This window comes from Jaculus jaculus, chromosome 21 (genome assembly GCF_020740685.1).
Source record: "Jaculus jaculus isolate mJacJac1 chromosome 21, mJacJac1.mat.Y.cur, whole genome shotgun sequence".
Lineage (NCBI taxonomy): Eukaryota > Metazoa > Chordata > Mammalia > Rodentia > Dipodidae > Jaculus > Jaculus jaculus.
The window spans coordinates 11,958,714-11,980,784 of record NC_059122.1 but is presented as its reverse complement, the minus strand read 5'-3'; the positions used below and the strand labels follow the sequence as shown (position 1 = coordinate 11,980,784).

Below are 22,071 nucleotides of genomic sequence, written 5' to 3'. Positions count from 1 at the left end.
CTTAATTGCTAAGCCATCGCTCCAGCCTTGTACTCATCTCTTGACACCCACAAAGGTTGGTTCCATTCCTTGGCTATTACAAACAGGGCTGCAACTAAAATGGGCACAGAGAGCTCTTGAGCATGCCAAGTTCATATCCTTTGGCTACCTGACCTTAGTGAGGTTTCTCCATCATAGAGCAGTTCTATTTTTAATTTGTTCAGAAGCCTCCATACTGTATTCCATCACGGTGGATTAATTTATATTCAGATCAGAAGTGTGTAAGTGTCCCCTTATCTACACATCTCCACATCTAGACTAGCGCTCTCTGCTTTTGTCCTGTTTCTTTTAAAATATTTTTTGTTTACTTTTATTTATTTATTTGAGAGTGACAGACAGAGAGAAAGAGGCAGATAGAGAGAGAGAATGGGTGCGCCAGGGCCTTCAGCCACTGCAAACGAACTCCAGATGCGTGCGCCCCCTTGTGCATCTGGCTAATGTGGGTCCTGGGGAATCGAGCCTCCAACCACGGTCCTTAGGCTTCATAGGCAAGTGCTTAACCATTAAGCCATCTCTCCAGCCCCCTTGTCATTATTTTTGATGTGGTGTGTGTGTGTGTGTGTGTGTGTGTGTGTGTATACATGCACATATGGATGCATGCTTCCCGTGTGCATGCAACAGACCAGCAAGTCCCAGTGACTTTCCTATCCCTGCCTCCCTCCATGCTGGCTTGGCATACACAGCCACGTGGGTGCTGAGGTGCTGAGCGCAGGCCCTTGTGCTTGTTGAACAAGTGCTCTTACCCACCGATCCATTTCTCCTGGCCTCTTATTATGTGAATGTTACACGAATAAAAACAATTTTCTTTTCAAATGCAGATTTGGAAAAGCCAAAACGAATACAAAGCAAAACCCCAGAACAGTATTTTGTCTGGGAGACCCAAGATTTTACAGCCATAATTACGCATGCCATGACAACGTGTAGTTATATGCTTAAGGTAAATTTTCAAAACGACTTAGACATTTATTTAATAAGAGGTGTTGAGTGTAAGAGTGTATAAAATCATTGATGTTCACTAGTCTCTTCTGGAAAAACCCTACTGAAATAGCAAAATTCAACAAAGTCGCAAACTTTAAAGGTATGTGAAAAACAGGTTCCAAGGCTCAGGGTCCATTGTGGAAGAGGTGGGGGAAAAATGTCAGAGCCAAAGGAAGGGTAGGACTCCTTACAACGTGCTCTTCCAGACACAAAATGGCCTGGATACCCATGACCTCACAGTGCCTGACACTACCTACACAAGACCCTCATAAGAGGAGGAAAAGATCATGACATCAAAATAAAAGAGAGGCTGATTGAGAGGGGGAGGGGATATGATGGAGAGTGGAGTTTCAAAGGGGAAAGTGGGGGGGGAGGGAGAGAATTATCACGGTTTACTGTCTATAATTACGGAAGTTGTCAATAACAATAAAAACAAAAAAAAAATCACAAAGGAGTGGGAGACAAACAGAATGTACAACAGATATAATGTCTATATTTATAAAAAATACATACAATGCCAGTTACCAAATAAAGACTGAGGACAAAAGTCAATGTCCCCACTTACAGGGAGAGACATGGATCTGAGATAGCCTTGCTTGTCTCCCTGGGGTCTTTGGCTCACTGGTCCAATGAGAAAGTGGGCCCAACCATGTTCTTCACTTAGGCTGGAGCATTAGAAGGCAAAATCAAGGCCCCTCCATGATTCAAAATCCTCAAACTATGGCAGAGACGTAGGAGGTGATTTCCAAGAATGCCTGTTCCTTCTAGAAACGCTTCGGTTCTTTAAGCCGCTCAAAGAGTTCTTGTCGGGCCTTAGCAAGATAATGTAGCACTTGGGGACAAAGATGCAGCCCAGCAGCCCTGCACTGGAGGCCAGGATGGAGAAGACCTCCACGGCCGCCATGAGCTTGCCCTTGGTGCTGTGATAGACAGGGAGGAAGGTGACCCAGACGCTGCAGAACACAAGCATGCTGAAGGTCAGGAACTTGGCTTCATTGAACGCGTCAGGCAGGTTCCTGGCCAGGAAAGCCACAGCGAAGCTCCCCAGGGCCAGGGCCCCCAGGTACCCGAGGACGCAGTAGAAGGCAGCGGCCGAGCCCTTGTTGCACAGGAGGAGGACGTGCCCCTGTTCGGAGTGAGCATCTGTGTCAACGAAGGGAGGGGCTGTGCCCAGCCAGACGCCGCAGAGGACGAGCTGGACCAGGGTGCAGATGGGAATGATGTAGTTCATCGCTCCCGACACCAGCAGCCACCTCGCCGCCGCCCTTCCTGGCTTGGTCACCTTGAAGGCCAGGATGACGGTCACAGTCTTTGCCAAGACGCTGGACACAGCCACGGCGAACCCAAGTCCAAATGCCACTTGCTGGAGCGTGCAGGTGGCCGAGCGGGGACGGCCGACGAAGAGCAAGGAGCAGAGGAAGCAGAGGAGGAGGGCGGAGAGCAGGACGTAGCTGAGGGTCCGGTTGTTGGCCTTGACGACGGCTGTGTCTTGGTGCTTCACGAAGAGCCCCAGGACCCCCGCTGTGAGGACAGAGAAGGACACAGCCGTGCAGGCTAGTGCCATCCCCAGAGAATCCTCAAAAGCTAGGAAGGTCACCACCTTGGGCAAGCAGAGACTGCGCTCAAGGTTGGCATAGTCATGCGCTGCGCACAGGATACACTCTTCCGCATCTGGGGAAAAAAGAGAGACTCGCTTTTTCTGTTTCACAAGTTCATTGGTTGCCCCCCCCCCCCACCGCTTTTTTTGAGGCAAGCCCAACAGCCTTTTTTAAAATGAGAGAGAGAGAGAGAATGAGCACACACCAGGGTATCCAGCCACTGTAACCGAACTCCAGATGTGTGTGCCACCTTATATGCATACGTAACCTTGCGCATGCATCACCTTGTGCATCTGGCTTACGTGGGGTCTGGGGAGTCGAACATGGGTCCTTAGGCTTCCCAGGCAAGCGCCTTAACTGCTAAGCCATCTCCCCAGCCCTGCCGTTTATTTTTAAATGGTAACTTTTGTAATGTCATTGCAAGTACAGACTGCCTGTGATGTGACAATCCTACATATTCGTCTTAGGAGAATGCTTTCAAAATGCCAGCAAATATGACCACGAAACTCGCGTTCCAGCTTTAGAATCAGGGTGGAATGCACCTCTTCCCGCGGTTCACGGTTCCCAGGTGTGGAGAATCTGCACAGTGACTCCATTGTTACGAGAATCATTGCTGTTGGGTTGCTATGATTTTGTGTCATTACCTAGGGTAATCAGGTATAAAGGTTCCTTGATTCAAAATAAGATGGATTAAACCATCCTGGGTCGGTCATCTCACTAAAGATAGTGGGACACACTATCTTTTCTTTTTTTTAAAAAAAAACAATTTTCAGTATTTTATTTTTATATATTTATGAGGAAGAAAGAGGAGAGAAAGAAAGAGAGAGAGAGAGAGAGAGAGAGAGAGAGAGAGAGGAATGAAGGAAGGAAGGAAGGAAGAGAATGGGCATACCAAGGTCTGTAGCCACTGCAAATGAATTCCAGATGCATTGTCACCTTGTGCATCTCTGTCTTACATGGGTTCTGGGGAATCGAACCTAGGTCTTTAGGCTTTGCAAGCAAGTGCCTTAACTGCTAAACCATCTCTTCATCTCTGTCCTTTATCATTATGCTAAACTAATAGGCACCAAGGTGCCAATAATTAGGTCCATCTTCCTTTCTGGAAGAACAGCTCTTTTCTTATTCTACATTTTCATTTTTGTCTATTACTTTTTTTTTTTTGTTTTGGTTTCTTGAGGTAGGGTCTCACTCTAGCTCAGGCTGACCTGGGATTCACTATGTAGTCTCAGGATGGCCTTGAACTCATGGTAATCCTCCTACCTCTGCCTCCCAAGTGCGGGGATTAAGGGTGTGTGCCACCATGCCCAACACTTGCCTATTACTTTTGATTAAATTTCCATATGAATGTTTAAAACAGCGATTTGCTCGAAACATTTTAATTTTGAATGGAACTGTATTGCACTCATATGATAGTTAAAATATTTTATTTATTTATTTGCAAGCAGGAAGAGTGAGACAGAGAGAGAGAGAGAGAGAGAGAGAGAGAGAGAGAGAGAGAGAGAGAGAGAGAATTGGCACTCCAGGACCTCCAGCCACTGCAATTAAACTCCAGACTCTTGTGCCACCAAGTGGGCATGTGTGACCTTGCATTTGCCTCACCTTTGTGCATCTGGCTAACGTGAGATCTGGAGACTCAAACACCGGTCCTTAAGCTTTGCAAGCAAGCACCTTAACCACTAAGTCATCTCTCCAGCCCTATTTATTCCTTTTTTTTTTTTTTTTTTTTTTTTTTAGTGTTTTGAGGTAGCATTTCACTCTAGTCCAGGCTGACCTGGAATTCACTCTGTAGTCTCAGGCTGGTCTTGAACTCACAGGGACCCTCCTACCTCTGCCTCCCAAGTGCTGGGATGAAAGGCGTGTGCCACCATGCCCGGCTCCTATTTATTTTTTGTATTTTGAAAACTCGCTCATTTTGTCTTGACTTGCAATTCATTACACTTATGTCTTGTGTTAAGCAATGCTTCTTATGTACTGGGACCTCTTCTTTTCCTTTGTTAAGTTGTAATCACGAAGAACAGGATGTTGGTGCTACTTATGTGAACCTGACTTCTAGCATGCTGTTGAAGACAAGGTGGAGGAAAGTGAAAGAAGATTCTAGAGTCGGTTTATACTAAAATTCCATCACAGGGCTGGGGAGATGGCTCAGCGGTTAAGGCGTTTGCCTGCAAAGCCTAAGGACCCAGGTTTGGTTCCCCAGGACCCACGTAAGCCAGATGCACAGGGTGGCACACGTGCCTGGGGTTCATGTGCAATGGCTGGAGGCCCTGGCTTGTTCATTCATTGTTTCTCTCTTTCTCTCTCTCAAATAAGTCAGTAAATAAAATATTAAATAAATTCTGTAACAATGTACGGAACTCTCTGTGTGTCTAGCACTTAGATAGTCTTAGACGTAGGTCCCACACTCCCCGTCACCCACTGTTTGCTTGGAAGAATTTTCTCTTTGCCCAGCAGGCGATCGTAGACTGATGCGGTATCCTGAGCTCACAATGCTACACGATGTCGCCCACCAAAATTAGAGCAGCATCTGAGCACGACAGGATGGGCGCAGCCGGACCCAAGATGGCAGGGGAGCGTGCGTCAGCACTGATGGCACAACAGATGTGTGACATGGACAGTGAATGGGTCAGTGGACAGCCCAGGTCACTCCAGCATCTCATGTTTCTCTTTCTAATTAAGAAGCAACACAAGGGAACATATGGTCATAGGACAGCTCCCACTCCCTACCTGCGTGGTTGGAAATGTGTCTGTCGGGGCAAGGAGTGCAAGAGAAGCAGCAGACAGGTCTTCCCTCCTGCGTGGTCTTCCTGGATCCTGGACCACAGCTCTGGCTACACACAGACCGAGGGGTCTGAGGGGAAAGAGGAGCACAGGTCATGGCGTTGTCCATCATATCAGCATGCTTCCTCACAGAGAAGAGGGATCCAGGGCTGGAGGGACAGCTTAGTGGTTAAGGCACCAGCCTGCAAAGCTAAAGACCCAGGTTCGATTCCCCAGGACCCACGTAAGCCAGCTGCACAAGGTGGCGCATATGTCTGGAGTTCATTTTCAGTGGCTGGAGGCCCTGGCGTGCCCATTCTCTCTCTCTATCTGCCACTCTCTCAAATATAATATATATATATATATATATATATATATATATGGAATCTGGCTGGGCATAGTGGGGCACACCTGTGATTCCAGCATGTAGCAGGATGAGGCAGGAGAATACTGAGTTCAAGGCAAGACTTGTCTACTGAGTGTGTTTGAGGTTAGCCTGGGCTACATAGTGTGTTAGAGGCCAGCCTGGGCTACATAAGGAGATGCTGTCAAGAAAAATTACATGAATAAATATAAAATAGGAATTAAATTTAAATATAAATTAAAATTTCAATTAAAAAAAAAACCTACATATTTTTATGACCTAGGAATCCAATTCAGGATTAAAATGATACACTTTCCAGCCGGGTGTGGTGGTGCACACCTTTAATCCCAGCACTTGGGAGACAGAGGTGGGAGGATCGCCATGAGTTCGAGGCCACCCTGTGACTACATAGTGAGTTCCAGGTCAGCCTGGGCTAGAGTAAGGCCCTACCTCAAAAAAAAAAAAAAAAAAAAAAAAAAAGATTCACTTTTCTTTTTACTTTTCCAAAGTAGGGTGTCGCTCTAGCCTAGAATTCTTACTCAGAATTCATTATGTATTCTTAGGGTGGCCTCGAACTCACAGTGATACTCCTACCTCTGTCTCCCAAGTGCTGGGATTAAAGACGTGCACCACCATGCCCAGCACCCTTTCCTTTTTTTAAAAACTATTTGTCATATATTATAAGATTCCTTATCACTTTTATTTCTTATGTGCTTAGAATCATCTCCTGGGATTTTATCTCATCTAACTAACCCTTTTACAACTAAATGTTGTATGTGTTTCTGCATAGAAACCAATGTTCATGCATGGATAGTAATATCTGTAAATATTTAACAATATAATAATATTAATAATAATGATATTTGAGAATATTTTACTAGCTTGAAGAACTGGTTGTGTATATGATTGTAAATTTTAGATTAAAGAATCCAGTGACATGACACGTAGGTACATCATTGAATGTACTGAAGAAAATGAAATCTGAAGCCAAGACAAAAAGAACTCAATGCACAATGGAATGAAGTCATTGAGGGCATGATCATCTGAGTGAATTCCAAGAGACAATAAAAAGCCAATCAAGATATGTAAATGGAAGCCAATAAAGGGATAGAGATGCTGAAGGCAAACTTAACGGAAAACAAACATGAAATAGCTCATTTAAAAGGCCCCCCAGGGGCTCGAGAGATGACTTAGCGGCTAAGTGCTTGCCTGTGAAGCCTAAGGACCCCAGTTCAAGGCTCAACTCCCCAGGACCCACGTTAGCCAGATGCACAAGGGGGCGCACGCCTCTGGAGTTTTTCAGTGGTTGGAGGCCCTGGTGTGCCCACTCTCTCTCTGTCTCTCTTGTCTCTCTCTTTCTCTTTGCTTGCAAATAAATAAATTTAAAAAATAATTTTCAAACAAAAAATAAAATAAAAAATAAAAGGCCCCCCAATAGAGTAGAGTGTGCAGAGGACAGATTGAATATCTGGACACAAAGCAAGTTGCCACAGAGTTAGGAAAACTGACGTAACTCCTTGTATCATATCTGACCACAGCGAGATAAAGATAGAAATCAACAGCAAGGGGAAACAGCAGAAAAATGCATGAATTCCTGGAGACTGAGCAGCAGCCTACCGAACAATGAATGTGTCATGGAAGAAATCAAGAAGAAAATCAACAAACTCGTAGAACTGAAAGACAATAAAACCGCAACACATCAAAACCTACGGGACACGCTGAAGGACATTAAGAGTGAAGTTTATAGGTCTAAATGCCTACATTTATAAAAAAAGAAAGGGGGGGGATCTCAAATAAATAACTTACTGAACGATCTGAAGGCTTGGGAAAACAAGAATGATATAAACCCAAAGACTGCCAGACAGAAAGGAATAATCAAGATAATAATAGAATTCAATGAGTTATAAATAATCAAGATAATAATAGAAATCAATGAGTTATAAACGAAGAAAACAATTTTAAAAACTGATAAAATGGGTTTGGAGAGATGGCTTATTGGATAAGGTGCCTGCCACAAAGCCAAAGGACCCAAGTTCAATTCCCCAGTAGTCACGTCAGGCTAGTGACACAAAGTGCCGCACGCATGTTTCCCATGGGTAGAGGCCCTGGCCTGTTTCTCTCTCGTGCGCACTCTCTCTCAAATACATGAGTAAACAAAGTATTTAACAGAACTGATAAAATGGAAAAAGATGTTACAACAGATACCAACGCAATTGAGAGACTCATAATGACATAGTTCAAAGACATATATTCCAGGAACTTGGGAAATCTAGAATAAATGAATGAATTTCTTGGCTCATATGACCTTAGCAAAGCTAAACCCAGAAGAGATAAATGATCTGAATTAGAGGTATCACATCTAATAAGATTGAAGGAATAAATAAAAGACTCCCAACCGCCTCCCCAAAATGTCCAAGCCCAGATGGATTCACTGCTGAATTCCACCAAACCTTTATAGAAGAGCTAAAAAATCACTTCTTCTCAAGTTTTTACACAAAATTGAGAAGCGGGAAATGAGTCCTTCTATGAAGCCAGCGTAACATGAATACCAAAACCAGATGAGACAACAAGAAATGAACATTATAGAGCAATCTCCCCGATGAATTAAGAGATAAGTCGTCTAAAGAAAATACTCGCAACTTGGACGTGAGAACATATCAAATGCACCAGCTACCTCCATCAAGTACGTTTCTTATTAGGGATGCAAAGATAATAGTTCAACAGGCAGAAATTGATAAATTGTAACACATCACATTTAAGGACAGAAACCACCCAGTCGTTTTAAAAGACAAAAAGCCCTTCAACAAAATGCAATGCACCTTCACGATTAAAATACTGGAGAGACTAGGAATGGAGGGATTGTACCTTAACCTAATGAGGGTTATATATAACAGACCTGAAGGCTATGTCATACTAAATGGGTACAAACTTGGAACAGCCCCAGTAAGGTCTAGAACAAGACAGGGGTGAGATAGAGGGAGAAATAAAAATAGAAAGATAGAGAGAGATAAAATGGGAACCCCAAGGCCTCTAGCCACTGAAAACAAACTCCAAACAGATGCATCACCTTATGTATCTGGCTTACATGGATTCCAGGGAATTGAACTTGGGTCCTTAGGCTTTGCAGGCAAGCACCTTAACCTCTAAACCATCTCTCCAGCCCAGCTCCTCTTTTTAAAAAATGTTGCTTGTGCATGTGCATAGTAGGAGTGATGTAGTGTATGATGTTTGCAGATTTGGCTCTCCATGTGCACCCACCGATCTTACCTGCCTCCACTGCTCATGAGCGTGTTCTCTTGAGACAAAATCTCGTCACTGACCCTCCAGTGGTTTCCTGAGCCCTGACAATACTCTGCGTTATGCTTCTAACAAGATGGGCTTATTGATACGCAGGGCCATGCTCAGTTTTATTTACATGGACTCTGGGGATTTTAAAAAAATTTATTGTAATAACCAAAGGACTCAAGTTTGACTCCCCAGGACCCATGTAAGCCAAATGCACAAGGGGGCACTCACGTCTGGAGTTCGTTTGCAGTGGCTGGAGGCCCTGGTGAGTCCATTCTCTCTCTCTCAAATAAATAAAATAAACAAACCATTTAAAATATTTATTTTTATTTATGAGAGAGAGAGAGAGAAAGAGGAGAATGGGCACATCAGGGAAAGAACTCCAGAGGCATGCACCACCTTGTGCATCTGGCTTACGTGGGACCTGGGAAGTCAAACCTGGATCCTCAGGCTTTGCAAGCCTTAACCGCTAAGCCACCTCTCCATCCAAAGGCTCTGGGAATTGAACTCGGTGTTCTCAGGCACCCCTACAGGATTCCTGCTTGCGCAGGAAGTATTCTTAACCACTTGGCTATCTCTACATTGCCAGAGTTCCTTTTTATATACGTACTTGTCTAGAGTATTAACAAAGAACATCTGACAGTACAAAGTCAAGATATGAAATATGAACTAAGGTGTGGGGTTAAGGTCACATTCGCCTCTCCTCTGAAGTCTGTTCTGGCCCCTCCATACGTACAGAGTCATACCTGAAACGGAATCAGGCCTACCTCTGTGAATCCGATCGGCCATTCTATCATCTCCTCGCTGATGACCAGGGCTTGATCAAGTGGACGTGTAGGGTCAAACTCTCCTACTTTCACCATCAGCCCTAGTCCAGCAGGGAAGTTGACAGCGTTCTGTACGTCATAGTGTGCCCCGTGGTCTCTCTCTTCATCAAAGGATATGAGCTCCCCGGCACCGTTGGTGAACTGGGTCTCCTTTAGGAATGGATGAAGCTGAGGAGAGGCAAGGGTTTGGGTGAGAAGAGCTCACCTGGACAAGGTGGGATGCCCCTCAGATGAAGCCAATCCCGTTCTACCTGCCTACACTTAGGAGTCCTCGCTGGCTGGGGTTCAGTCAGCTGGGTGGTCACTACGTCATGGGCTCGATGGATAAGAAGTCATCTTTTCCCAAGAGAGACACTTGAGTGATTGAGTTCAGTCAGAGGAGGTCTTGGATATTGCCTCCCCCCCCCCCAAAAAAAAAAAACTGCCATCAGATTTGGCTCTAGCGCAACGCCGACCGACACGGGGAGTCTGGTGCTCCTTGGCATGCGACCCATGCGTTCTTTTCAAAGCATACTACGTGAACGGCGTTTGGCATCCATGTGTGTTTTAGAAAAATGAATGGAGTCATTTGCTATCTTCAGTGTGAGGATGCTAAGTATGACCATATGCATTCATTCAGAAATTTAAGTTGTGTGTATTAAGTACGTACTACTTTTTGTATATCTGTTACACTTAATCAACAAAACACACGCACATTTCCCCCTCTACACACACACACACACACACATACACACACAACGTTGGCTTTTGTCCTGTGCTTTCAGAATTCTTACGATCGAAACACAATTGTCTCATGACAGTCAAGGAATGATCTAGGTACAAGGGTAACATAGCTGTGGATGTGTTTTAAACAACTCTCTTGGATCCCATAATACTTTCTTGTGGGAAACAAGTAGTCTTTAATTAAGTCTCCAGATACAAGGAGATTTCTATGTATTTCTAACTTCTAATCCTTTATTTTCTAATCCATTTCTAATCCTTGTTTTGCCTTTAGAATGTACCTTGACAAAGCTTTAGTTTTTAAAACAACTTTTTTAATGCATTTTTTTAAAATTTTTTATTTATTTATTTGAGAGTGACAGACACAGAGAGAAAGACAGATAGAGGGAGAGAGAATGAGCACGCCAGGGCTTCCAGCTTCTGCAAACGAACGCCAGACGCGTGCGCCCTCTTGTGCATCTGGCTAATGTGGGACCTGGGGAACCGAGCCTCGAACTGGGGTCCTTAGGCTTCAAAGGCAAGCGGTTAACCGCTAAGCCATCTCTCCAGCCCTAAAACAACTTTTTAAAACACACTTTTAAAAAAATTATTTTACTTATTTGCAAGGAGAGAGAAGAGAGAGGGAGAGACAGAGAGAGAATGGGAGTGCCAGGGCCTCCAGCCACTGCAAACTAACTCCAGATGCATGCGCCTCTTTGTGCATCTGGCTAATGTGGATCCTGGGGAATTGAGCCTCGAACTGGGGTCCTTTGGCTTCACAGGCAAACGCTTAAGCCATCCTTCCAGAATTTTTAGTTAGTAAGGAAATCACATGGATAATTGAACTTTCTGGTATCAATTTTAAAAAATATTTTTTTTCTAATGAAGATTAAAGGAAAAATAAAGATTGGCAGACAAGGACGGTCATGTTAGCACTTTCATAACAGTATTGCATGGCCAATTACCCAAATATTAAACAAAAAGGATTGACACTAGAAATTATTTTTCTTATGTTTTAAAGTATTTTTACTTATTTATTTGTAAGAAGAGAGAGACAGAGAAAGAGACAGAAAGACAGAGAGAGAGAGAGGTACCCCATAGGGTACTTCTGTCCAAATTCTCTTTCATTAAAAAAATATTTTATTTTATTTCTTTATATGTATTTATGAGAGAGAAAGAGAGAGAAAGAGAGAGAATGGACATGCCAGGGCCTCTAGCCACTGCAAACACCAGACATATGCACCACCCTGTGCATCTGGCTTTACATGGGAACTGGGAAATTGAACTTGGGTCCTTTTGCTTTGCTGGCAAGTGCCTTCACTCCTAAGCCATCTCTCCAGCTCTCCTTCATTTTTTAAAAAAATTAGCTAACAGAGAAGTATGTTTCCATATGGATTGTTTCATAACATCTTTAGTTCTGATTAACTCCCCCAGCCCCTATTCTGCCCAGCTTAATTTTTTTATTTTATTTTGTACTTTAAAAATATTTTTACTTATTTATTTGCAAGCAGAGAGAGATGGATAGAAGAGAGACACACAGAGAGAATAGGTGCACCAGCACCTCCTGGTGCGAACTGAGTCACTGTGCACCTGACTTTACGTGGGTACTAGTGAATTGAATCCAGGTTATTAGGCTTTGCAGGCAAGTGCCTTAACTGCTGAGCCATCTCCAGCTGAATTTTTAAGCCCCCAAGCTTAATTTTTTTTTAAAGGGCTAAATGCTCTCACAGGGCCTTTATAAAGAAGACAAACAAATGGATGATAAATATTTGAAATTTACACAACTTCACTAGTTGCTGTGAAAATGCAAGCCAATATCACAGTGAAATATGACTACACCTTCACCAAAATGACTTAAGCTGCCTCTGTTGTACAAGTGACTCTATGTTTGTCTAAGACATAGTAAGTCAACTTAACAATTACCCCAGAGGAATGGGTCGTATGAGCTAGGAAAGCCATGTACAGCAATGTTCCTAAATGCACAATTGTAATAACCACAAAATTGATGTCCACTGACGTTTCATTAGTTGTTGAGGAGATAGTAACTTTAGTTGTGCTCCTCAGGCGATGGAAAGCTGCGCTGCAGGATGGAAGGGCCAGGCTTGTGTCACAACAGTGTGGATGGAGAAGATCTAGAATATGTCCTGTGTGTGTTCACCATACAAGGTCAGACAACAGGCCAAACTAATCAGCGGTGCTGTGACCAGGTTGTGGTCACCTCTCATGCAGGAAGGTGAGTGAGACGCTTATAGATGCTTGTCAGGTTTAATTTCTTGCTTGTGTGAAGAATTTGAAAAAGCAACAACAACAACAACAAAAAACTCCTTGATCCAGGCTGGGGAAATGGCTCATAAAAACATATTTTTATTTGTTTATTTGGGAGAGAGAAAGAGGCAGAGAGAGAGAGAGAGAGAGAGAGAGAGAGGAGATAAGCATGCCAGGACCTCCTCCTACTGCAAATGCATTCCAAATGAAAGTACCACTTTGTGCGTCTGGCTTTATATGGGTACCGGGAATTGAACCCAGGCAGTAAGAGTTTGTAAGCAAGTGCCTTTAGCTGCTGAGCCATCTCTGCAGCTCATGGCATCAATGTCCACATACAATATTTGGCTATTCTGAATATTAAACTTATTTTTCTATTTAATAAATTAGGCTACTGTATAATAACCTCTGCTCACAAGAACAGCAATTCATACATATGTTCTATACACTATCATTAATATATCGAGTGTTAAACTCAAGGTAAATCTAAATACACATCTCAATTTGGACATCCTGAACGAACCTGTCTTGTCTAGGCCTGTGTTGAAAACTGAGACTCTGTGTCCACCTAATCATTGTAAATGTCTGTGAGAATAGTGGAGCCTAAACCAACTCATATCTACCACATAATTTAAAAATATCATTTGGAATCCACTTATAGCTTAGAAAAATAAGCAACGGAAGCCTTGGGCCACCACATATGTGGCATTCTTTCTGAAATACTTGTTGTATATGTTGCTTTTTTTTTTTTTTCTTTGAAAACATTCCAAGAAAGTATAGATCTGCCTAATAGTTGATGTCCTTGTTTTGGGATAGATTGTGCTCAGATATTTTACAGTATTTTGTACTACATTAGAATTGTGTTTTCTTATGCAATTTGCAATTAAATAATTCAAAATGTGGTGTTCAGAGGGTAAAGTTTCCTGAAGGTGCTTGCCTTCCATTTTGCTTGATCCTGAAGAAGGGTGGATCATCATCTTGTTTAAACAAAAATGCCTGCCTATATCATCAGGTGCTCAATGCATGTTCTCCCGGAGGAAACTCACCTGCCAGGGAAGAAGCCCGGGCGGTTCTCTGTCTCCCGCAGGTCCCATTTCACTCTCCTCCAAAAGCATGCTGTGCAGCGCATGGGCCAGGGCATACACAGCGTTGTACATGAAATAGCTGGACTCCGACACGGTCATCATGTCAAAGTTTCCCGACAGGAGCTCCAAGGAAGAATTGGGTGGGCAGACCGGACCCCGTCCACATTGCGACCCGGTGGGCAGGCACTGGAAATTGTACATCCACAACTTGGTGAAATAAAAATCTTCCGGGTAGTGGGAAGGGTCGACTGTTTTGAGAAAGCGTTTGAAGCCGGGGATCTCCCTGTTGTGACGTGAAAGTGAGAAGCTTCCGTGGAAAGAGTGAAGGATGTGATCCATCTCGTACATGACCACGTCCCTCTTCGCGGCCATGACCCACACCTTCCCGGTGGTTAAGAAGAGCTCAGCCGCCACGTCCACAGTGAGGAGGCTTCCTACGTCCCCGTACAGTATGTGCACGTTTGCAGACGAAACAGGGATCCGAGTCATGAAAGTGATGGCGTTGACGATGTACATTGTCTTCGTGGCAGAGAACTTCTGGGTGAAGGCCACGCAGATGCCCGCCCGCACTGTCTCTGCGTTCAGGTCCTGAAGGAACTGCTCTCCTTTGATGTCATCAGAGGTAAAGACGGCCACCCACGTCCAGCCAAAGTGTAGCAGTAAGGAAGTCATTGCGTGGGCAAGAAAGCTGTCCTTGGGTGCCACCTGGTAGAGCGATGGCAACTGTTCCTTGTTGCTGAGCATGGGATCATGGGGTCCGAATGTCACCTGAATAAGCAAAGAACGACATGGTTCTGAGGCCGGGGGATGTGAGGTTGGCTGTCCCGTGGAGGTCCTGAGACAGCTGTCTGCTGGGGAATATCTATCCATGCTGCTACTAGGTATAGAGATAGATTGCTACCTGGGTTATCTCATTTTAGGTACAAAGATACCATGTTTCAGCCCATGCAGTTTCCTCAGCGAAGGGCATGTTACCTTCTGTTTAAGAAAATTTGCAACATGTTATAAATTTGGTAACATAAAAATATTGAACCTTGGATGAAACATCAAGATACATTTCCTCCATTTTCACCCTGTGTAAATTATGAAATTCAGCCATCGCCCAGTGATCAATATTCAATATGTAGAGAAATCTCCATTTTACTTGTTTCCCAATATTTAAAATTTTTTTTGTTTATTTTTATTTATTTATTTGAGAGTGACAGATGGAGGAAGAGGCAGAGAGAGAGAGAGAGAGAGAGAGAATGGGCACGCCATGGCCTCCAGCCACTGCAAACAAACTCCAGACGTGTGCGCCCCCTTGTGCATCTGGCTTTACGTGGGTCCTGGGGAATCGAGCCTTGAACCGGGGTCCTTAGGCTTCACAGGCAAGCGCTTAATGGCTAAGCCATCTCTCCAGCCCAATATTTTTTATTTAGTTTATCATCACAGCACAAATTAAGCTGTCTTGAAAACTAATAATATAGGCTTTCCCAAAGAAAGAATCTTCCGGAATAAAATTCTGTTAAACTTATATCACCATATCACTAATTACTAGTAATGGGTCTTGATTATTTCTTTTTTAGAGGCTTACTTTTGGAAGACTATCTGACATCGGAAATGGTACTATGGAAACATGGGGAGTGCTCTTGAAGGAAACGTTCTGGGGGTTGTGAGCACAGCAGGGGTGCACGTGTATACTCCAGCTCAGGCATAGTGGATCTTCAACCACCCTTCGTAGAAACGAAAGGGGGATGTGGCCACTGGAATTGCTTCACATGAATAAACCACATGTCCCTAAGTTACAATATCCCCCAATCTAAAAGCCGCTGGCTATCCCGAGTCTCCATCATATTCAAGAAATGGGTTTGGGGCTGGAGAGATGGCTTAGTGGTTAAAGCCCTTGCCTGCAAAGCCCAAGGACTCACGTTCGACTCTCCAGGTCCCACGTAAGCCAAACGCACGAGGTGATGCAAGCCCAAGGCCACATATGCCCACAAAGATGGTGAACGTGGGCTGGAGAGATGGCTTAGCGGTTAAGCGCTTGCCTGTGAAGCCTAAGGACCCCGGTTCGAGGCTCGGTTCCCCAGGTCCCACATTAGCCAGATGCACAAGGGGGCGCACACAACTGGAGTTCGTTTGCAGAGGCTGGAGACCCTGGCGCGCCCATTCTCTCTCTCTCCCTCTATCTGTCTTTCTTTCTATGTCTGTTGCTCTCAAATTAAAAAAAAAAAAAAAAAAAAAAAAAAAGATGGTGAACGTGCCTGGAGTTTGATTGCAGTGGCTAGAGACCCTGGTGTGCCAATACCCTCTCTCTCTCTCTCACTCTTTCATAAAGAAAAGGCAGTCTTTTGGGCTGCCTCAAAAAAATGTATATATAAAATAAAAACAAGAAATGGGTTTGTTTAGAGCTGTGTAGATGTGTTATGTGGCACACACCTGTGATTAATTAACAGGCACTGCCCCCGATGGGCTAATAAACAGTGCTCACACAAAGGTGGACTGAGGTTCCTAATACCCATAACTTCGTCTGTCTTTCTCTTCCCATTTTCAGAAAGCCTCACAACCCAGAAGTTCCGAGAGGCCAGCGTCAAACCCTCGTGGGGTGTGGATTCTCAGCTTGCACACTCCCCTTTGAACACGCATGAGGGCAGGGTGTTCAGAGACACCAACGGAATTCACGTCCCGGTTACCTGTGGGATTTTGTACAGCTCCAGGAGGGTCCCAAGCTCCGCGGAAAACGCCGGCACAGTTCCCGCGAGGACGGCCAGCGTCTTCCCCGGCTCCTGGCAGTTGTAGTTGGGAACAGGCATCGTGTTTCCAGAAAGCCCGAACAGAGCATTCCACAGGGTATACCTGTCAGAGGTGAAGGCGTTGTAGACGTGGAAGCCCAGGGACGTGTTGGGGAGCAGCCTGGAGTCCTTGTTTACCTCCTCGATGGCAAAGTAGAAAGCCAGCACATACTGGTAGTGCTTCCAAAACCACCTGCCGCACAGGAGAGAGAAATGGGGTAAGTGGGCAGATTACGCCGCTCGTGGAGTATTTGGGTTTCACTCTGACTTGCCACCTGACAAACGGTCGGATGGTCTTGGACACACTTCTCATCAGAAGTTGGGACACTGAGCCAGGCATGAGTGAGTCAGGTGGACCAGGCAGCCGGGCAGGTTTCTTGAGCTGAGTGACGCACCAACCTTCACCTGGGGGATGTGCGTGTAAGGAGGGCACGCGACTCTCTTCAAAATCACTCTTGCCGGTATGTGGGCATGTTCCCAGCTGCCAGCTTGTTTCTACGCAGAAGCAGAAAGGAAGATGCCCATGTTGCAGTTTTCTCTTTTATTTTGGAGTACTTTGACACCTGCCTTGCCATGTCTTCAAACATTTGGGAGAAATGGCCTCTTTAATCCTCCTACCCTTGTGGGATGAGTTAGTGTGGGTCTTTTGCTTAATTGTATACATCACCTTATTGTGTCTTATGAGAGCAGTTGTGTTCAATTATATTTCCCTTTAGTAAATAAAACTTTTGTCTTAATAGACCTCAACCAGTTCATTTAATTGTATTTAGTGCTCATTCTGTGAAGTGAATTCTTTATTTCTCAACTTGTATTTTAAAATAACCTATAGTTTTTGTTCTGACCAGATCTGTGAAATCTATTAATTGTAGGATATAAAAAATAACTCAGAGATTGAATGCTTTATTTCAGTTTGATTATCTTTATTTTTCGGGGGGGAGTTGTCATTAACTTACATCCAGAAATATTTTTACCAGTAGGTAAATTAAGTTAGATGAATTATATTATTACCTATGAAATTTGAAACTTTGTTTTCTTTACTAAACAAATGACTCAATGTTGCTACTTTATAGAAACATTTGAAAGGCAGTATTTTAGTTCATATAGATGACCATTGCCAGACAACTTTTACTACCATAAATATTAGCTGAATTTTGTTTGAATTATTAAAAATTTATGGAGTTACTTTTTTCACTTCTAGATACTTTCCTCTTTTTAATTTTTAATTTTAATTTTAATTTTTTTGAGGTAGGGTCTTATGCTAGCCAAGGCTGACCTGGAATTCACTATGTATTCTCAGGCTGGCCTCAAACTCACGGCGATCCTCCTGCGTCTGCCTCCCGAGTGATGGGATTAAAGGCGTGTGCACCACCATGCCTGGCCCCTACTTCTTATTCTTACATTAGTATGGGAATGTTATTTTTTAAATGCAATGGAAACTTAATTTTGACTGGTAGATAAAAATACAAATTATAACAAATTGTAGGTTTCCGTGTTAATGTTGAATACATGTAATCACTGTTTAATGCTTCCTTTATTGTACGTAAATATGTCATTCAAATATTTATTCTTCATGTAAATCAGTTTTCCCAAATCCTTTGTTGTATGAATCTTTTTTGAGTTTTTCTCTGTCCCACTGGCTGGCCTAAGAGTTTGGGGCATCCTGCCTTTTGAGTTTTGGGTTTTTCTGTGTGGTCATCAGCCTTGCTTGCTTCTACATTTTTGAAGAATACAGAATGCTAATGTCCTCTCTCAGAGAACATCAGGAGTTTTGCTTCCTTCAAATCCTTACTCGGTACCTCTATCTTGCTACTTTGTCAACATTACCCTCTTTCTCCCACTTCCTCCTCTCCCAGCTGCTGATAACCAACAAGCTAATCTTAACTTCTGAGATCCACTGTTAAAATATTCAACAGAGTTTCAGAAATAATTTTTTGTTCATTTTTATTTAATTTATTTATTTGTGGGAGTGACAGAGAGAGAGGGAGAGAAAGAAGCAGATAGAAAGAGAGAGAATGGGCGCGCCAGGGCTTCCAGCCTCTGCAAACGAACTCCAGACGCGTGCGCCCCCTTGTGCATCTGGCTAACGTGGGACCTGGGGAATGAAGCTTCGAACCGGGGTCCTTAGGCTTCACAGGCAAGCGCTTAACCGCTAAGCCATCTCTCCAGACCCAGAAATAGTTTTTTAAAAAAAGACTTCAAAGTAGAAAGCAGCCTATTTAGGAAGAAGAGGGATTCAGTGAGAGGAGTACGAGGGAAGGGCCGAGACAAGGTAATGGAAGAGGATTGTGATAAAAATCCATTATATACATGTAGATCCATTATTGACATCCATTATTGTCAATAAATGGAAAGGGGGGGGGAAAAATCCACACACTGCTATTTAAAACACGAGATAACAATTTGAAGTAGAGACTTTAGATATCTTCCAAATTCAAGGCCGTTGTGGAAGTCCTTGCTAGTTTGAAAAAAATTCACTGAAAACCAGAAGAGCTCATGAGCATGCGAGCCCAGGCCCAGCTCGGCCTCTGGCACTTTAAACTCTGACAATCTGCCAAGACAGATGCTGGAAGATGAGGACCTGGGGCTGAAACAGTGGGGGCGATCGGAGAGAAAATAAACCTTCCTGAGCTCACGTGAGCATGTGAAATAGACAGCCCGAAACCCACCGGAGAACAGCCGCCATGCGAGAGCCCTTGGAAAATGCAAAACATATGTTTCCAGGCAACTTCAAAATGTCCGGAGAAAGCAAAGAAATGATCCAATACTCCGAGTGAGGGACAACAGGAGAGCTGGAGCCGGTGCAAGCAGACCAAATGGAATCCTTGAGAGGAAAATGCCTTGAGAACAATGCAAGCCTGACTTAGGGCGCGGGCACACACGGTTGCATGCACGTGCGCGAGTAAATAAAATTAAAACCAAGACTGTGAGGAGCAGTTCTTAAGGGAGGGTGCAAGTAAATAAAATTAAAACCAAGACTGTGAGGAGCAGTTCTTAAGGGAGGGTGTGAAGAAGACGGAACCCTTGCCTAGACGCGACGCAAATGTGGGTCTGTATTGATAATCACTGTATCCATCATCAGGAGGATATACAAGCACTATCCACAAAGTGTAAGCACTCAAAGTCTGCACAAACTGGAAAGCAGATAAAGACGGTGGACTACGTGTACCCAACGTAACGCTACGCAAACCAGAAAGTGAACTTCTACCACGTGCCAGGTTTCAAACTAAAGGACGTGCTATTATGTGAAATAAACCGTGTCCCAGAGACCAAGCAGTGCATGGGTTTATTCAAACGTGGAAGCTTCGAAGGGGGACTCTCTTTGAATGTGACAGTAGAACGTTGGTAATAGAAGATAGGAGTGAAAAGTTGGGGAATCTGGGCGTGGTGACGCACACGCCTTTAATCTCAGCACTCGGGAGGCAGAGGTAGGAGGATCGCTGAGAGTTTGAGGCTACCCTGAGACTACAGAGTGAATTCCAGGTCAGTTTGGGCTAGAGTGAGACCCTAGCTCGAAAAACAAAACAAAACAAAGAAAAAAAAAAAAGAAGAAGAAGATTGAGGAAATTAGTGGTATTTCTAGTATTCCATGGCTTAATAGGGCAAGTATCCACATCATGTTCTGCACATTTCAAAAAGCCACAGAAGAGTGTTTGAAAGTTTTCAGCCCAGAGACATGTTAAGTGTTTGAGTATCAGATATGATTCACACTATTCAAAAATCACACAACATATACACACAATACAATATTGCACTGGTAACCCACTCATATAAACAAAATGGTAGCTTGATGTGTGTCAAAGTTAATTTGAATAAAAACATACATATATAATCAAAACCACAAGGTGATTTTTCTTCCCATTTACAAACACAGAAACTGTCTTTCTATGATATGCGCCAGCTATTAGAATCCCACACGACATCATCAGATACGAACATTTTATAACAAAGCAGGACATGGTCCAGAATCTAAATCCTGTCAAAAAGGAAGACATGATTACCTCAGTAGTAAATTTTACTAGATACTACTCTTAGAAACCACAGCAACCTGAAAATTGTGTCCATGAGGCTGAGGAGCAGTGAGCATTGCCCGTCTAGTTCTTTGAAGCCAGAGATAATGTGACACTGAGAATCCACAGACATTCAGACATTACAAGTCGCCGGGCGTGGTGGCAATTGCCTTTAGTCCCTGCACTTGGGGAGGCAGAGGTAGGAGGATCGCCATGAGTTCAAGCTAGCCTGAGACTCCATAGTGAGTTCCATGTCAGCCTGGGTTAGAGCGAGACTTTACCTTGATTTGAAAAAAAAAAGATATTACAAGTTAAGTGTAGTACTGAATGCTATATGCTGCATCAGGGGTGGTGGCTCTAGACATGACAGAGAAACACAAGTGACATGTGTCCAGTTAAACGGACTGCTGAGAACAGACAATTCCAAAGAGACCCAAGCATGTTAGGGTTGCCAAGGCAGATGGTGGGCAGAGAAATTGGTACAAGTGCAAATCAATAGGGAATAATAAAAATGTGCTGGTTTCCCAGTAAGTATTCCTAAAGAAGTACCAGATATCTCTTTTTTAAATTTTTTTGTTTATTTATTTGACAGTGACAGACAGAGAGAGATAGAGGGGGAGAGAGAGAGAGAGAGAGAGAGAGAGAGAGAGAGAGAGAGAGAGAGAATGGGTGCGTCAGGGCTTCCAGCCACTGCAAACGAACTCCAGACGCGTGCGCCCCCTTGTGCATCTGGCTAACATGGGTCCTGGGGAATTGAGCCTCAAACCAGGGTTCTTAGGCTTCACAGGCAAGCGCTTAATCGCTAGGCCATCTCTCCAGCCCCCAGATATCTTACAACTGACCATACCTATTGAAAAACAGTCTTCTCAATGATCTTAAATTAGAGACAATGTGCAAAGCAAACTAAAGTGTTGCTCACGTGGGCCTGTCGTTTACACTTGGACAGAATTATTGACACCCAACGGTCCCATACTGGAACAGAAGGAAGCGTTGGCACGTGCACATAAAGAGGTACAGTGGAGGCACGGGAATATTAAATAAAATCTGCACTGGGCATCGTAAATCATAGCAATGGTCTTGTTACGTCGGAGTGCCTTATTCACAGAATGAAGTCAAGAGTCTACTCTCACGTAAGGCTTACAGAAATGTAGGGGAACACGGTTCTGGAAATGACGCCCCACACCAAGTCCAGACATCTTCCACGAAGGACACGGGTGGTCAGAGACGTGTGTGGCTGCACCTTGGAAGGCTGAGGGGACGGTCATTTCCTGCTCCGACGATCCCTCAGTGCCCATCTACCTCGGCTGCGTGATGACAGATGGCAGCTGTCACTGTTCTAGAAGTTCACATGTGAGTAACAACGGCCATCAGATATCCCCGTTCATAGTTAGGCTAGCGC

General features: G+C 43.9%; 1 protein-coding gene across 1 annotated transcript; it reads right to left on the bottom strand.

Moving 5' to 3' along the window:
• Nucleotides 1-1,735: 1,735 nt before the first annotated feature.
• On the bottom strand, nt 1,736-19,348 carry LOC101602787 (vomeronasal type-2 receptor 116-like). Its single transcript, XM_045139409.1, has 6 exons — nt 19,332-19,348; nt 16,567-16,858; nt 13,856-14,662; nt 9,789-10,016; nt 5,340-5,463; nt 1,736-2,688 (listed from the first exon to the last, which is right to left on the bottom strand). The coding sequence occupies exons 1-6, from the start codon at nt 19,346-19,348 to the stop codon at nt 1,736-1,738; spliced, it is 2,421 nt and encodes an 806-aa protein (XP_044995344.1).
• Nucleotides 19,349-22,071: the final 2,723 nt, after the last annotated feature.

Excerpts from the sequence above, each read along its gene's own strand:
- LOC101602787 (XM_045139409.1), bottom strand. Across the intron at positions 10,017-13,855 it reads CCGGGCTTCTTCCCTGGCAG|CTTCATCCATTCCTAAAGGA; the intron begins GTGAGTTTCCTC and ends GCCTCTCCTCAG. Across the intron at positions 5,464-9,788 it reads GGCCGATCGGATTCACAGAG|ACCCCTCGGTCTGTGTGTAG; the intron begins GTAGGCCTGATT and ends CTTTCCCCTCAG.